At 39.5% G+C, this 17,333-nt stretch overlaps 1 protein-coding gene across 4 annotated transcripts in view; it reads right to left on the reverse strand.

The window, feature by feature from the left end:
• Positions 1 to 17,333, reverse strand: part of PCDH19 (protocadherin 19) — a 121,350-nt gene that overhangs the window by 41,435 nt on the left and 62,582 nt on the right. For 2 of the 4 annotated variants that reach the window (XM_055268491.2, XM_055268488.2), the window contains one exon: positions 12,145 to 12,314. In XM_055268491.2, the coding sequence (XP_055124466.1) occupies positions 12,145 to 12,314 (170 nt within the window). Of the gene's footprint in view, positions 1 to 12,144; positions 12,318 to 17,333 lie in introns of all 4 variants that reach the window. The other 2 variants (XM_055268489.2, XM_055268487.2) reach the window with 1 other exon arrangement.

Raw genomic sequence — 17,333 nt, forward strand, 5'->3', positions numbered from 1 at the left:
GACTTGGATTTGCAAACTCATGACTTGGAAGCTGCCTTGCTGCAATCAACTAAGAGTACCAAGTTTCTCCAAATTATTAGAGTACTATATGTTTACAGATTTCTACTTAAAAAGGAAGCAACATTATAAGTTATATTTTTATTCAAAGCAGATTACAGTTGCAGTCCTGCATTACTTAGGGTCTAGGGACTAGACCATAATTTAGAAAGACCCTAAGGCTTAGCTTACTGGGGGCAGAGGGAATAAACTTGCTTTTAGAGTTCTAAAACTCTAGAGTTCTTTAGCCAGGTTGAAAATTTTCCTGCTAAACTAAGGCAGTAACCTAAAGAGCCTTATTTGCCATTAAAATGAATATTACTAAGGTTAAAAAGAACTAAACTAATGATAAAACAGGGTTGTCTATTATTTCAAATTTAATAGCTTGCATTTTTGTTGTCTAAACTGTCATGAAGGATAATGAAGTACAACTATTGTTTCTGATGACCAGAGACCCTCAAAAGAAAAAAAGTATTTGTCATGAGGCTGCCTCAATGTGACAAAACTTTTGAGTAACTTCAGTCACAAAGAGTTCATTTTCTGATCAATTCTTTTGGCCCCTTCCAGATTCATTGCCTTTCGAATTACCTGTTTTACACACCATCCTACACATACTTCCAACCACATATTAGATCTCTGAATGGCACATTTTTAAGTGAAGTCCAGTGTTTACCACAAAACCTAAAATCCTACAGCACCCTTCTGACATTGACACCTGCACACACACACTTACAGTCCCAAAGGATTTGCTCCAAAACAACTCTGGAGACTGATATTTCATTAATAATCTCTTTAGTGCAAACTATGAGGAACTGCTTTATATTCTCTCTACATGGCAGAATGATTGGTTTATGGGGTTCCACTTTGTTCAGTTGCAAAAGAGTCTGTTTTGTATATCCACTGTGAGCTTTACAAGTCCACCTAAGACCTAAGCCTAGATTATGTGAGATCTTTGAAAATATCCCCAGAAGAAGAACCTGTGCGTGATCCCCTAAAAAGCAACTTTTCTGATGTTCCTAAAAAGGGCAGCTCAAACCTTTTCTAATTTGGTGCTTGATGACTGATATGGTTTAGCTCTGTGACCCCACCCAAATCTCATCTCGAACTGTAATCCCCATGTGTTGAGGGAGGGACCTGTAATCCCCACCTGTTAAGGGAGAGAGGTGATTGGATTATGGGGACGGTTTCCCCTATGCTGTTCTGATGATGGTGAGTGAGTTCTCACAGGAGCTGATGGTTTTAAAGTATAGCACTTTCTCATTCCCGCATTCTCTCTCTCTCCTGTCACTTTGTGAAGAAGGTCACTGCTTCCCCCTCTGCCATGACTGTAAGTTTCCTGAGGCCTCCCCAGCCATGCAGAACTGTGAGTCAATTAAACCTCTTTCCTTTATAAATTACCCAGTCTCGGGCATTTCTTTACAGCAGTGTGAGAATGGAGTAACACAATGATTTTTCTAGGCTGGAATTTTACTGGGGATAAGCCTTATGTAAAGAAAGAGAAATTAAAAAGGCTTTCTTGTCAAAAAGCCCCATTTCCAACATGGATGTATCAATTAAGCTTTCCTTGATGCAAAATATACAGGGCACTGAGTCATCTGATAAAAACAAGAGACCAAAAATACCTTGGGCAAGTCCTGACCCTGAATGACAAAAAGCATCTATCATAAAAGAGGAAAGCCATCTCACGACTATTTTGTCCACACAATAAATAAATGATACATAATCTTGGTATTGTTGAAATTGCTTTTAAAACTATGGGGCCGGGGCGGTGGCTCACACCTGTAATCCCAGAACTTTGGGAGGCCAAGGCAGGTGGATCACCTGAGGTCAGGAGTTCAAGACCAGCCTGGCCAAAGTGGTGAAAGCCCGTATCTACTAAAAGTACAAAAATTAGCTGGGCTTGGTGGCACAGGCCTGTAATCCCAGCTACTCGGGAGGCTGAGGCAGGAGAATAGCTTGAACCCGGGAGGCAGAGGTTGCAATGAGCCAAGATCGTGCCATTGTACTCCAGCCTGGTGCAAAACCCCGTCTCAAAAAAAAAAAAAAAAAATGCATGGTATCAATCCCTTAAACTGGCTATGAATGGACTTAATTCCCCATATTTATTTCATAACAAAAGGATTAAGAGGAAAATAAACAGAAAATAATACTCTACAAATATTTAAAATCCATGTTTAGATTTATCATTTCCCATCCTGATAGAGTTTATGGCTCTTAACCATCTTATGACAGGACAGAAATAATGTTAGGCTGGGAGCAGTGGCTCATGCCTGTAATCTTAGCACTTTGGGAGGCCAAAGCAGGAGGACTGCTTGAGCCTAGGGGCTCAAGACCAGCCTAGGAAACATAGCAAAATCCCGTCTCTACCAAAATAAATTAGCCAAGCATGCACCTATGGTCCCAGCTATTCAGAAGGTTAAGGTGGGAGGGTCGCCTGAGCCCAGGAGGTCGAGGAGACTGCAGTGAGCTGTGATCGCACCACTGCAGTCCAGCCTGGGTAACAGAGTGAGACCCATCTCAAAAAAAGAAAAGAAAGAGAAGAAAATAAAAGAAAAGAAATAAAATAAAAGAAGGGAGGGAGGAGAAGGGAAGGGAAAAAGAGAGAGAAAGAAAAAGAAAGAAAGAAAAGAAAGAAAGAAAGAAAGAAAGAAAGAAAGAAAGAAAGAAAGAAGGAAGGAAAGAGAAAGTCCCACAAAACAACTTGATTTGTCTCTCATCTATTAACTTATTGACAGTGTCCCTACTTTTCATGGCCTACAAAAGTTGATTTTTCATGAAGCAACTGGAAAACATTCACCTAGTAAATCACCCAAATAGAGCATAATTTTATCTAGCATACTATGTTGGGGCCCGGCTTCCACCATTCCTCCAAAGAGATCACATTACACCAAAGTGTCCTTTTAAATGCATTTTGGTTTCCAGCTCAAAAAATCTTAATTATTTTCTTCACCAATCCTATGTAGTCTATCCCATACTGGACCATTTTTGTTACTGGGCCATAAACTACTGGAGAATGAAATTCTTAATTGTTCACTGTGCTCCCTTTACATATCCTGCATCCTCTAATGCTTTCAAAATGCTTAGAAATATGGAAATTCTTAATGTCAACTAATCAAGAAAAGCTTTGGCATTTATTTTTTGATGAGTAATGAATTCCTTACCACAGGTAGTTTTTTTTCTGTTGCTTTTGTTTTCGTTTTTTGTTTTTTTTTCTTTTCTTTTTTTTTTTTTTTTTTTGGACAGAGTCTCACTGTGTCGCCCAGGCTGGAGTGCAGTAGTACAATCTCGGCTCACTGCAACCTCTGCCTCATGGGTTCAAGTGATTCTTGTGCTTCAGCCTCCCGAGTAGCTGGACTTATAGGCATGTGCCACCATGCCCAGCTAATTTTTGTATTTTTAGCAGAGACAGGGTTTCACCATGCTGGCAAGGCTGGTCTTGAACTCCTGGCCTCAAATGATCCACCTGCTCCAGCATCCCAAAGTGCTGGGATTACAGGCATGAGCCACCATGCCCAGCCCACCACAAGTAATTATTAGTAATAATAAATATTAAAATAACCTTAGGCCGGGCGCGGTGGGCTCACGCTTGTAATCCCAGCACTTTGGGAGGCCGAGGCGGGTGGATCACGAGGTCAGGAGATCGAGACCACGTTGAAACCCCCTCTCTACTAAAAATACAAAAAATTAGCCGGGCGTGGTGGCGGGTGCCTGTAGTCCCAGCTACTCGGAGAGGCTGAGGCAGGAGAATGGCGTGAACCTGGGAGGCGGAGCTTGCAGTGAGCCGAGATCGTGCCACTGCACTCCAGCCTGGGCGACAAAGCGAGACTCCGTCTCAAAAAAAAAAAAAAATAAAATAACCTTGAATATCAGACAACTAAAAGTTCCAAGTAAATCAGGAAAACACACATGCACACAGACACACTATATATAGAAAGAGAAAGAAAGCAAGCATAAATATATATATGGAAAGAAACAATGTATTGTATATTTCAAGATAGCTAAAAAAGAGGATCTTAAAAGCTATTACTGCAAAGAAATGATATATGTTTGAGGTTAGATACACTGTTTTGCAATTTATGTGGTTATGTCTTCCCCAGTTTTGCTCATATAGAGACTTTTAAAAATGTCTTCATCCTCTTGCAAATATACCTAGTGAAATGTTTAATTACTTGAACCCAGGAATGTGGGACTAGTGTACATTTCCAGGGCATGATTCCTATAAACCCCAATCTCATATCAGGATTACATATTTAAGTAAGAATAATGGGATATCCACATCATCAAAAACGGTTATGCAAAGAAGCAAGGAGGAGCCAGACCCTGGCCCCCACTACTCAGCTCAGAGATAACCCAGATAAGAAGAAATTCAAGCCCCATGATACCCCTAATCATACAACAAACCCATGAGCCTCTGACACCTCTCACCACTCTACTTGTCAATCACTCTTTTTAGAGACTCTCTGCAGGAACCGCATAACATATATATAACCAACATGTGTGTGTGTGTGCGTGTGTGTGTGTATATATATATAGTGTGTGTGCATGTGTTTTCCCAATATATATGCATATAGATATACACATATATATACACATATACATATATATGTATATATATATATATATATATATGTTGGGAAACACAATATGCTATAACACAATATGTTAAATAGATACGCTATAACACAATAGCGTATCTATTTAAAATTAGACAAATGGTTGATATTAATCTTAATGTCCTGCATGAAGAAACCAATGGTGAACTGTCCAAAACAATTATTTGACCAAAGGGCCCATGCCAAAAGAATACCAGCAAAGAAATTCTAACAACAGGGAGGTTTCCATTAGTGAAGAACAACTTTTTATTCTAGTGATTATTTTTCCAATAAAATGTAAATGTTGCCTTGGAAAAAAATCCAATTATGTGGTACAGCAGATAATTGGTTTTGAACTAAAAAAAAGAAAAATCTCCACCTGTCACCTCTCTTCCTACCTGCCCAAAAACTGCTGAGACTGAGAGAAAGGATAAAGTTTCTGGGCGTCAGAAAAAAAGGGGTACTAGGCATTGAGTGCTACTGACGGCCTCTAAACCAGCAAGGTAATTGGACATTTCAGAGATTAAACTTAGCATCCTACAATGACATTAACCAAAGATGAGTAGGAAATTCAACCTCACAACAGGTGGATTTAAAAAAAAAAAAAAAGTTTACCAATGTGATACTGTCCAAATTAGAACATCAAAGAAGGAAATAAGATCTTGATTATAACAGTCTTTTCATTCTGCTTCTCTTGCTTTACTGGCACAATATTCACAAGGTTTTTAATGGCCCCAAAATCTATTCTTTTTTTTTTTTTTTTTTTTTTTTTTGTGAGACGGAGTCTCGCTCTGTCGCCCAGGCTGGAGTGCAGTGGCGCAATCTCGGCTCACTGCAAGCTCCGCCTCCCGGGTTCACGCCATTCTCCTGCCTCAGCCTCTCCGAGTAGCTGGGACTACAGGCGCCCGCCACCACGCCCGGCTAATTTTTTTTTTATTTTTAGTAGAGACGGGGTTTCACCATGGTCTCGATCTCCTGACCTCGTGATCCGCCCGCCTCGGCCTCCCAAAGTGCTGGGATTACAAGCGTGAGCCACCGCGCCCGGCCCCAAAATCTATTCTTATAATTTTTTAAAATAGAATTATTCATTTCATCATTGAGCTGGCCTTGGTCACCTCAGTAAACCGCAGATTAACAAAAGTAAAAAGATAACAACTTTTACAGTCAATAACAGCAGTAGTTGACACATTGTATTCCCAGAGCCAGGCACATAGTGGGCACTCAAAAATATTACTGAGTAATGAGTGATATATATCTGTTCATGGTTTATTCCTGCCTAGTATACCAGAGGCAGGATGAAAGCAGCTGGAAGTCACATATATAGAAACACTGTATACACATTCCTGGGTTCAAGTAATTAAATTTCACTAGGTCTATTTGCAAGAGGATGAAGACATTTTTCAAAGTCTCTATATGAACAAAACTGGGAAAGAAAGAACCACATGAATTGCAAAACAGTGTATCTAGCCTCAAAGATGCTAATTCAGGTCCAGGGGGATCTAATCAACCACTTTGTTCAAGTAAAGATAAAACTTTTTGACAGCAAATGCTATTCTGATAAAATGGATTTTTCAATTACTCTATGAACATCTGGCCCATGCTACCGTATCTGGAGCCCAGCAGCACACTGCTTTGCAATGACACAAAATAGTCTCCATTGAGAACTCCCTATTTTGCCAAAAGACTAATTGAAATGAGTGTTTCAAAATTCAGTGAGGTGGGAGGTGAGTCGGGGGATAGATAAGAAGATAAAGGAAGGGATGTTCAGTCATGGAATCATCATTTCTTTAAATGGCTAGAGGAAACAAAATTACACATTGTTGGTAGAGTGTTGAAAGTGTAAACATCTTAATACACCTGGGGTTGACACTAGAATAAGCATAGTATGCAGCCTACAGAACATTTTCATGGAAAATTTGTAACAGCAGTTGCATTAGGCACAGATCAAGTTCTTCAAATCCATGTTATACACAGCAAACATGTTAAATGCCATTCAGGTGATGAAACTAGTAAATAAACAAGTCTACTAAAACAGAAGAATCTATACTTCCAGAAATAAAGCAATCATTATATTGCATTTGGATGCATTTGGGTATGAAAAGCAGCTAAATCTTACAAAAAAATTCTATAAGTTGCTTCCATTTGGTATCAGTTAGCATGGAGGGAAACCAATTCAGTGTTGTAGTGAACTCCAAATTGGGTGCATATTAGAGCAATTAGAGTCATCTTTTCATCTGATGAATTTATAATCAATAATTAAAACCATAAGGAAAGAGGGACTGAGTGTAATTTGAAACAAAATAGCTGAGCTTGGGACTAGTGTACACTTCTAGGGCATGATCCCTATAAACCCCAATCTCGTATCAGGATTACATATTTAAGTAAGAATAATGGGATATCCACATCATCAAAAATTGTTATGCAAAGAAGCAAGGAGGAGCCAGACCCCGGCCCCCACTACTCAGCTCAGAGATAACCCGGATAAGAAGAAATTCAAGCCCCATGATACCCCTAATCAAGCAACAAACCCATGAGCCTCTGGCACCTCTCACCACTCTACTTGTCGATCACTCTTTTTAGAGAGTCTCTGCAGGAACCGCATAAAGACAAAATTCTTATCCCCACCAGAGGGTGGTAATTTTACCAGGTAACTCAGACTCCCTCAAGCCAAATAATTCCCTCAGGTACAGGAGGCATCAGTTAAAAAATTTGAGTGTTGACTCCCAAGCTCAGCACCAAATTGCCTCAAGAGCCAAATCAAGTGGTAAAACCTGCCAATGACAACGCTTACTTGGTCTCAAGCCACTCGGAGCTATTAAGAGACAGCATTCCAAAATTGCCATTCTACAATACACCAGTAGAAAACACAGGATAAAGAATTCTCTATCATCTTCTTTTCTGGGAAGCCATAACAAGAGCTGAATACTAAGGACAAACTGAAACGTACTAATTCATGGGCACTGGATAACAAATGAATTTGTAATTCAGTCAGCTGGCAACCAGGAAATTCAGCTTAGCCAGTTCATCAACCAACTGACCTGTCTTAGGCATGTCAAGAGAAATACCAAGATTGACAGTAATCCAGAAAGCAGAGATTCCTGTCATTCTCTCTCATTTCCACCCTCACTGAGCTCACGAATGTGTCTGGTTGGACAATCAAACACAATCCTTCTGGTGTCTATACATAGTAGGGTGACTATAGCTTATAGCAATGCATTGTATATTTCAAGATAGCTAAAAAAAGAGGATCTTAAAAGCTATTACCACAAAGAAATGATAAATGTTTGAGGTTGCTGGATATACTAACCACCCCGATTTAATTATTATATAACATATACATGTATTGAAGAATCACACTGTATCCCACAAACATGTAAAATTATGATGTGTCAATTATAAACAAAATAAAAAATAAATTTAGACATTTTTAAAAATTGAAAAAGAAACACATAATCCAAACTTCCTAGTGACTAAATACCTGACTTTTGCCCTTTGAGTTCAAAAGTCTTCTAGGCCAGGCACAGTGGCTCACGCCTGTAATCCCAGCACTTTGGGAGGCCAAGGCAGGTGGATCACTTTAGGTCAGGAGTTCGAGACCAGCCTGCCCAACATGGTGAAACCCCGTCTCTACTAAAAATACAAAAATTAGCCAGGAGTGGTAGTGCGCATCTGTAGTCCCAGCTACTTGGGACGCTGAGGCAGGAGAATCGCTTGAACCCAGGAGGCAGAAGTTGCAGTGAGCAGAGATCGCACCAGTGCACTCCAGCCTGGGTGACAGAGTGAGACTCTGTCTCCAAAAAAAAAAAAAAGAAGAAGTCTTCTAGATATTCTCCTTCCTTTATTGAATATAATATTCTCCTTCCTTCATTAAATATAGTGATTCTGGGTTCCCACCTCTAGGAATGTTCTCAGAGAAGGGTTACTGAAAATTAAGGAATTTGGGTCCTTACTCAGAGTCACAAAGCACCCTTGTCATTCACACCGATCATTCTTCTGCTACAATAAAATCTTAAGGACAAATCCCATAGAAACTTTTGGCAGTGGGGAAAAGCACAGGGCCCAGGTGTCTCTTAAAAAGAGGAGCAAATATAGTTTATACCTTTACCCCAAACACAGGCAACACAATATCAGCTCCTTGAACAACCCATTCCTGCTCAAAGGAAAAATTAACAGATGCACAAAATTATCTTTATTTTGAAAATTCTGAGATTCCCCTTCAATCATGTGTCCACATACGTGCAAGGAAAGATGCAGTACTAATATCCAAATTAGAAAAGTCACAGAGAGAGGTACAGACATGAAATACAAGGTGAGCCAAACTCCCCAAAACAAAGGTGTAAGGTACGCTCTTGTTGGATACATTTGGCCCAATTTTGGAGTGGTTCTGGCAGGACTAAAAGAAATACCAGGATCAGAGTTAGCCTGACAAATTCACTACATTCTTCACTCTGCTCCAGTGACACCTACACAAACCTCAAGAATAGTTGCTCTGGAACTCCAAGAATTTCAGAACACTTGGGTTTAAGATTCCTATCACAGTGTCAATGAAACAAGGGGATTGGGGACTAGTTTTTTTCTCCTCAAGGAATTCTTGAGATTTTCAGTACAGGTCTCAGTCCAGTGCAGGTTCTATTTTCCCTCCTCACCTTTCTAAATTGGTAATCCTTTGAAGCAACAATACCATGTTACCCTGGGACAATCTAACTAAAATGGCTATAAGATCAGGCATGCATGGTGGATCACCCAGTGACTGCCTTTCAACCACTGTACCTTGAGATAAAATGTGATATACTTATTATGCAAATGCAGACTTGAGATAGTAAAATGCTATGAAATGTTAATTGTTGGAATTGTTGCTCTTTTTTGAGGTTGCAGTCATCAGTCCAAGTGAACTGGTGATGGAATCTGTGTGGCAAGCCTGAAGTTGATATGGGACACACAAGTATTATTACAGAAAGCTTCAGAAGTAGTCGGATATCACAAGGGAGAGACTGAGGTGTAAACAAGGCCCAAATTCTTTTTGTACCTAAACTTTAGGCAATCACACAAGTTGAAAAGAACTCACCCAAGGGCTGGCTCAAGGTTTAACCACTGCCGGAATAATAGAAAAAATGAAGATACATACATGCAAATCAAATAGTAAGAAACAAAATGTGAAAGCGTTGCCAAAATGGCCCAGCAAAAAGTGTGTATGTGTGTGTATGCATGTGTGTGTGTGTAAAATCATCATGTTATATGTAGGAGAATCTTGGAGTATTGCCACACATTTCCTTTAGAATATTCTCATTATTGATTATGCCAAGGATACAGATGTAAAGTGAGGTATACACGGCAAATTGGGTTATGTGGTCACTCTACCTATATGGAGACTGGTGGTCTCTACCTTCAACCCAAATGACTAAGCTGAAATAAAATTAAGGTATGCATTCACAAAAAAGAATACTCTTCTTATTATCCAATCTACACCGTACACATATATATATACACACATATATATATACACACTATATATATATATACACACACACATATATATGTAAAACATCCAATTTGTAAGAAAGACTCTCTCAGAAAAAACTAGCTGCAGTTCCCTGATAGTGTTTTCCTAGAGAAATGTGACAAAAAAATAAAACAGATGTTGTTCTAGCCAGGCATAAAGTGAGAATCAATTATGACTATTTCCTTTCCTGGAATCATTTCATTTTAGAGAGCATCTAACTAAAACCCTTTCTTGATATAAATGAAAAAGCATTTGGCCGGGCACGGTGGCTCACGCCTGTAATCCCAGCACTTTAGGAGGCCAAGGTGGGTGGATCACGAGGTCAGGATATCGAGACCATCCTGGGTAACATGGTGAAACCCCGTCTCTACTAAAAATACAAAAAATTAGCCAGACGTGGTGGTGGGCACCTGTAGTCCTAGCTACTCAGGAGGCTGAGGCAGGAGAATGGCGTGAACCCGGGAGGCGGAGCTTGCAGTGAGCCGAGATTGCGCCACTGCACTCCAGCCTGGGTGACAGAGCCAGACTCCATCTCAACAAAAAAAAAAAGAAAAAGCATTTCTTTGAAACACACAACTAGTAAATGATATATATCAGTTTGTATCCTGTGACATACTGCTAATCCTCTGAGTATTAAATTGTCTCTGTTTCAGTTATATAAGTGTTTAATTTTTTCATCTTTAGTCATAGTAAGGTTTCCCAGAAAGTGTATTATCTCTGCAGATGTCACCACTCACCAATTAGGGAAGACAGCAATGCACAATTCATACAGACCTCTCTATATAATAGACTTTGACACTTGGGTCTGCTGGGGAGGGGATGGATTAAGACAATTTAATAGAATCTACAGTGACTAATTTTTTTCCATGAAAAACATTTTGTTTTGTGGATAGCGCATTTTTTCCTTTGGATTTATTTCCAAAAACCAAAACAAAAGCATTTAATGATGTTTACAGTGAAATGAAACAGCTGAAGGCCAGCACATAATCACCGTATTTTGTTTTCTCATTTTTAAGTCTTTTAGCAGTAGGGCTTCCAGCTGAGCTTGAGTCTAGCTTTTCTCAAGACATAGCCAAGCATTCTGAAGCTTCACTGAGCCTAACCACCAACTTGAATTCATATTTCTTAATTGAAAAAGACAGGCTGTTTGCATAGCATGTTTGCATCAGTAAAATATTGAAAATGACATTTGTGCCCAAGTCCATCTAAACATTCTGCCTTAGCTGAACTCTGCTAATGTTTTTATACCCTGGCTTCTGCCTAGCAAAGTTTTAAATAGTGCCTCTCGATAAAGCATGTGTGGCTGAGTTCTGAGTTCACAGAAATAGACTCTTATTCATACATGAGGATGCCACTCCTGACATGTGCTTTGAGGTGCCTTTCACATTAAAGGAATATTTTACATTGACTCAGCCACGTTCTCTTACCCTGGTCTCCCCTATGACTAATGGCATGGTTTTGTGTGGAAGCTAGAGGGAGGGATTTGGCATAGCAGCCCCATAGATAAAATGGGAAGTTTGGTACTTTCTATCCTCAGTAAATAGTACACAATCTGTAGTCAGAGAACAGAGTCTCACTCTGGGTAAATCTAACCAGTCTGATAGGGAAATAAAACCCACCCCTTTGGTCTCATTAGTGCTGTGTTCTATGCAATTCAATTGATCAGCTGAATTCATGTACTAAAGCAAAAAGAGGCATTTATTCCTGGAGAGAAGGCATCTGTTCATCTCCTCTGAGCTCAGTGCAGTTTTATTGAAGAAAATGTATGCAATATGTACATGTAGTCAGCTTCTAAAGTGCCTGAACATTATACAGACCTAGGGGATGCACTTAGGGAGGGCAAAGAAGAACCTGGCTAGGTGTGAGGACATCTCAAAAACCTGTAGACGCTTCTGAGGTGTGAGCTCTGTAGACACCTTGATAATACACTCATTAAGCAAAGTAGTATAGTGTGCCTACAAACATTTTGGGTTCTTTGGAGTCGATTGTTGCAACTTACATCCAACCAGTCCTTACCATGATCAGGCATCTGAGATCCCATGGAGGTCACACTGGTGTTCAGCACATCATTGACAGCAGTATCACAATACAGGCTCCGCTGGACATCATGCTCACTGTCAGTTTGGTCACTCTCCTCATGTCCACTATCCTTCAGGCTGTTGCCCTCTAAGTCCTTGAAGGTGGAGCTGCTGGGTTGAAGAAAGAATGATAATTTACGACCGTGACAGATCTGATTTTAAAAATCTTTCTGAGCCAGGATGATGTCGGCTCTGTAATGAGGCAAACAGTGGCTAGACTGCCCAATAGGGTAGGAATAAGGGGAAGAGAAATTTGTGTTTAAAGATAATAAAACTTAACATTGCACAGAGGTTCCCACTATTGGATGCTGATACAGCTAATATTTTCGTTCACTTATCTTCAATGCATCACTACAGACAAGGTGGAAGAAGCTACAATTCTAAAACTGCCTCTAAAGAATGCCATCATTTCAGAAGGCTTTTTTCTCTTCTTATAAAATCAAAGTAAAATAATAAAAGCTAGTGTTTACTGAGCAATTACTATTCATGAGGCACTGTTTTAAGTGTTTGACATTAATTAACTGTTGAAATCATCACAACTCTATAAGAGAAAGGTGCTACTAATATTCTCATTTGCAGGTGAAAAACAAACAGAGGTACATGGAAGTGAGATAACTCGCCCAAGGTCACAAAGCTGGTAAAAAATATAGCAGATCTAAGACTGAAAACAGGTAGTCTAGCTCCAGAGCCTGCCTAGAAATTTAACCACTATGTGTGTTGACTCTTAAAAGATGTCTACTAACCAACTGTAAAAAGCAAACGTAGCAGAAATTGAAGTAGTGCAACTAAAATAGGAAGGATTATCAGGATCAGAGAACCCAGGTCAGTTCTATCTGAGAAAAATAGATGAACATATTCAAAGAAAAAGAGGAGAGTCAGTAGCTGAGCGTGGAAGGTGTGATGTTTAATTTTGTAAGTCAACTTGACTGCACCATGGAATGCCCAGATAGCTGGTTAAACATTATTTCTGGGTGTGTCTATGAAGGTGTTTCCAGAAGAAATTAGCATTTGAATTGGCAGACTCACTAAAACAGATAACTCTCCCCAATGTGGGTGGGCATCATGCAATCCATTGAAGGACTGAATAAAACAAAAATTAAGAAAGAAGTTGAGTTTGCTCTCTGCCTTACTGCTTGAGCCGGGACATTAATCATCTCCCGCCTTCAGTGCTCCTGGTTCTCAAGACTCCAGACCCAGATTTGAATCTATACTATTGGCTCTCTGGTTCTCAGGCCTTCAAACTACACTTCCATCTTCCCTGGTTCTCCACCTTGCAGATGGCAGATTATGAGATTCCTCAGCCCCCATAATCACATAAGCCCATACCTTACAATAAAACTCTTTCTACATATTTATAGATTTAGATATGCCTATTGGTTCTGTTTCTCTGCAGAACCCTAACTAATACAGAAGGCAAGACAAAAGTGAGAACCAGAGAATGAGCACTAATACAACTCTGAGTATAGTTATACTAAGAACATGAAAACTTTCAGCTCAAGTGTTGATGGGTAAAATGATTCTTGCATTTATTAAATCAATCTACCATACAATGCACTAAGCATGCAGTCCAAGAACTTTACACCATTTCTCATGAAATAGAGAATAATGCATAAGGTACAGCTATAGGGCACCCACCTACTATTTCTAATACTTTGTATGTCCTGACAGAATCCCCAGCTGTGCTACACCATGAACCATAAATTATGCATCTGAAATACCTAGTAGATGGTGAATCCATTCCCTAGTCGGTGAGGAAGCAGCAAAGGCACACTCAAGAAAATGTGTTGTCGCCTCAACAAGAAAGAATGGTATGTTTGTGAATTAACACAAACCCTAATAGACCTACTATGCCTCTGAGAAAAGAGCCCTGTGGAAATGACACTGCAAACTCACTTGATCTGCTCAACCTTGGACATTCACAGGCCTGGCTCTCTGAGACTGATAAGAAGATTCAGCACATATAATGAAGAGCTATGCCATGGACACAATGGATACATTGTCACCCTCCACACTTAGTCAAGAAGAATCACAACAGATTTTTAACATATGACCAACCTAGATGTAGAATGCTTGCTGACCTGAATATAAAAAGGAAAGATCAGGAGGGCAGTAACTGGAAAGCCATAATTATAAGAAAATGAAGAGCAGGAGAGAGTGAAGCATTGACCTGTTAGCTAATTATTTTCAGAAAGAATAACTGAGCATCAACTGGACTAAAATTAAAATTACTCAATAAGCCAGCTCACTCAGCTCCTTCAATTTATGTCACACAGCTAACTCAGCCTTATGGACCCACCAGGATGCCATTCTTTAAAAAACAAACAAACAAACAAACATATTATCTTACAGTTCTTTTATGGTCATGATGGCCAATTGGAAACACATGATTTAAAGTGTTTCCCCATTTCTAGCTTTATGGCACATATTACAGAGTTTTCTGTAAATACTATTATAATCCCAAAGTTTAAATAGAAGTAAAGTTTGTTTTTTAGAAATTATTCTCTGTTTCATGAGGTAGGTGCCTGCCTATAAGCACCCATGTACCTCTGGAGAAAGGAAATGACCTGCCTGGATGATTTTCAGGTAACTCCATTTTTATAACAAATATTTAACTTTCCAACCCGTATATTTTCTGGTATCTGAAAATTTCCTTAATCCACAACACAAAATTGTCACTTTAAGCCAGAGAATTCAACTCTGAATTCAGCAGCTGTTGAAACTTGCTTGAAACATGTGATGGTGAGGGATCTAGTATGGGGGCAATGTAATTAACCAGCCTGGGGGCAATGTAATTAACCAGCCCTTGGAGCAGGGCTTCCCAACCTTGGCAATATTGACATTAGGGGCTACATAATCCTTTGTTGTGGCCGTCCTGTGCATTATAAGGTGTTTAGCAACATCCCTGCCCTTTATCTACTGGATGCCAGTAGTGACCCCCACTTAAAGGAAAAAACCAAAAGTGTCTCCAAAGAGAACAACTGCTCTAGGTTCTTTATTTCTATAGCAGACTGTAGTAAAGAGCACTGAACTTGGAGTCATTAGGACAAGTAATAATCTATAATCTGCCACTTCATCTGTGTGACCCTGGACCTGATATCTAATGTCTTTGAATCTCAATTTCTTTATCTGTAAAATGTGTTTGCTAAAACCCCCTTCACAAGGCCGTTTAGAAGACTCAAAGAGACACTGTACATGAAGTACCAGATACACATAGATGCTCCATAAATGGTTATTGTTTAATACCGTCATTATTCTGTGTAGTAATGTTTTCACTGAGTTACAATTAAATATTATGTCCATAGTTTTTATAGGATTGGTATAGAAAATTTATATTTAAAGAACACCGCTATATCTTCTGTAAACAATAGTCACACACTATTATGTTAATTTCTTCTAACATTAAAGAACAGAAAATAGTTCTCCTGTCAAATGGCCATCCTTCCTTTAATGAATAATTAAAACTATATCACTTGATGTACTTACTGCTTTGTCTTGACTTCTCAAAAACTTCAACATAAATGTAATGTTTAATTGCAGTCAGTTACCTCCCTGGATGCCAGGAATGTCTACCTTACTTCTCCTAATTGGTTTTGGATCTGCCTTTTAAAAATTTGATCATCTTTTTCATAGGCATCTGAATGTTACAAACATCCTCAGAAATTTTGCTTTTTAAATAGAAATGATGGGAATAATAAAACAGTGAAGGATTAGCTACTAGGATGTAAGGGACTGGTAGTGTGAGCACGAGAAGTTGTGTATTCTCAGAATAAAAAGCAAGGTATAATAATTCCCCCAAACCTTGGAATAGTTAACTCATTTAAAGATTAGTTTGCCCATCTGACAAACGAAGCCCCACTTACACTGATCTTGTAAGAGCATTTAGTGGTTTAATGAATGGATTTGTGTAAGGCAGTTTAAGACCCAGTGAGCAAGATGCCGCAAATTGTAAAATAGCCTGGTAAATGGCTACTCGCCCAAAACAAATAACAATTTATGCCAGGCATAAAAAGTGCTGATTTCACTTGCTTTATTACCTGCATATCTCTTGGGAGATGAAGGACTTGTAAAACAACTTTTGTGGGACAATAAATTAGGGGTTCCTGTTTCCAATGGTATTGTAAATGCCCATGTTTCTATTACTGCTCTGGTGGCCAACAGAAAGATGTATGTTTGAAAACACCTAGAACAGGGTTCTGCACAGAAGAGTTACTCAGCAGATGCATGACGAATGAACATCACACAAATTCTGACCCATATTTACCATCTGAAATATTAGAACTCTTCCAGAAGACATAAGACTCAGAATGGAAACAGGTTGTATCTTACTAGTAGGTGATACCACATACCCAGGGAATGATATCTGAGGCTAAGAATGAGCAAGGAGTGAGAATGAAGATTATTATAACTGTATTTAAGTAATACAAGGAAAATCCTAAAGTGGTTTCTGGACCACCTGTATCACAATCACCTTGGGAATCTGTTACAACTGGAGGTTCTCTAGGGATGGAGCTAGCATACCTGCGTTTAACAAGCCTTCCAAGTGTTTCCAATGCACATTAAAATCCAGACAATCACTGGCTTAAAGAGAAATCTAGTGCTAATCTTTAATAGAAAAATGCTAAGGTTTTCTTCCATTTCTCTCATGCATTCATTCGATAAACATGTACCAAGCATTTATTATATACAAGGCACCATACGAGGTGCTGGAAAAACCCCAGGACAATTTGGGTGGAAAAAGAAAGCATTGTGCATGATTTAGGGAGCCAAAGCTCCTAATCCTTTCCACAATGAGTCAGTGCTTTGTTCATTTCCTATTTCATTTTCTTTTTTTTTTTTTTTTGTGAGACGGAGTCTCGCTCTGTCGCCCAGGCTGGAGTGCAGTGGCGCAGTCTCGGCTCACTGAAAGCTCCGCCTCCCGGGTTCACGCCATTCTCCTGCCTCAGCCTCCGTTGTAGCTGGGACTACAGGCGCCCGCCACCGCGCCCGGCTAATTTTTTGTATTTTTAGTAGAGACGGGGTTTCACCGTGGTGTCGATCTCCTGACGTCGTGATCCACCCGCCTCGGCCTCGCAAAGTGCTGGGATTACAGGCGTGAGCCACTGCGCCCGGCCTCCTATTTCATTTTCT

This window comes from Symphalangus syndactylus, chromosome X (genome assembly GCF_028878055.3).
Source record: "Symphalangus syndactylus isolate Jambi chromosome X, NHGRI_mSymSyn1-v2.1_pri, whole genome shotgun sequence".
In the NCBI taxonomy this organism is placed as follows: Eukaryota; Metazoa; Chordata; class Mammalia; order Primates; family Hylobatidae; genus Symphalangus; species Symphalangus syndactylus.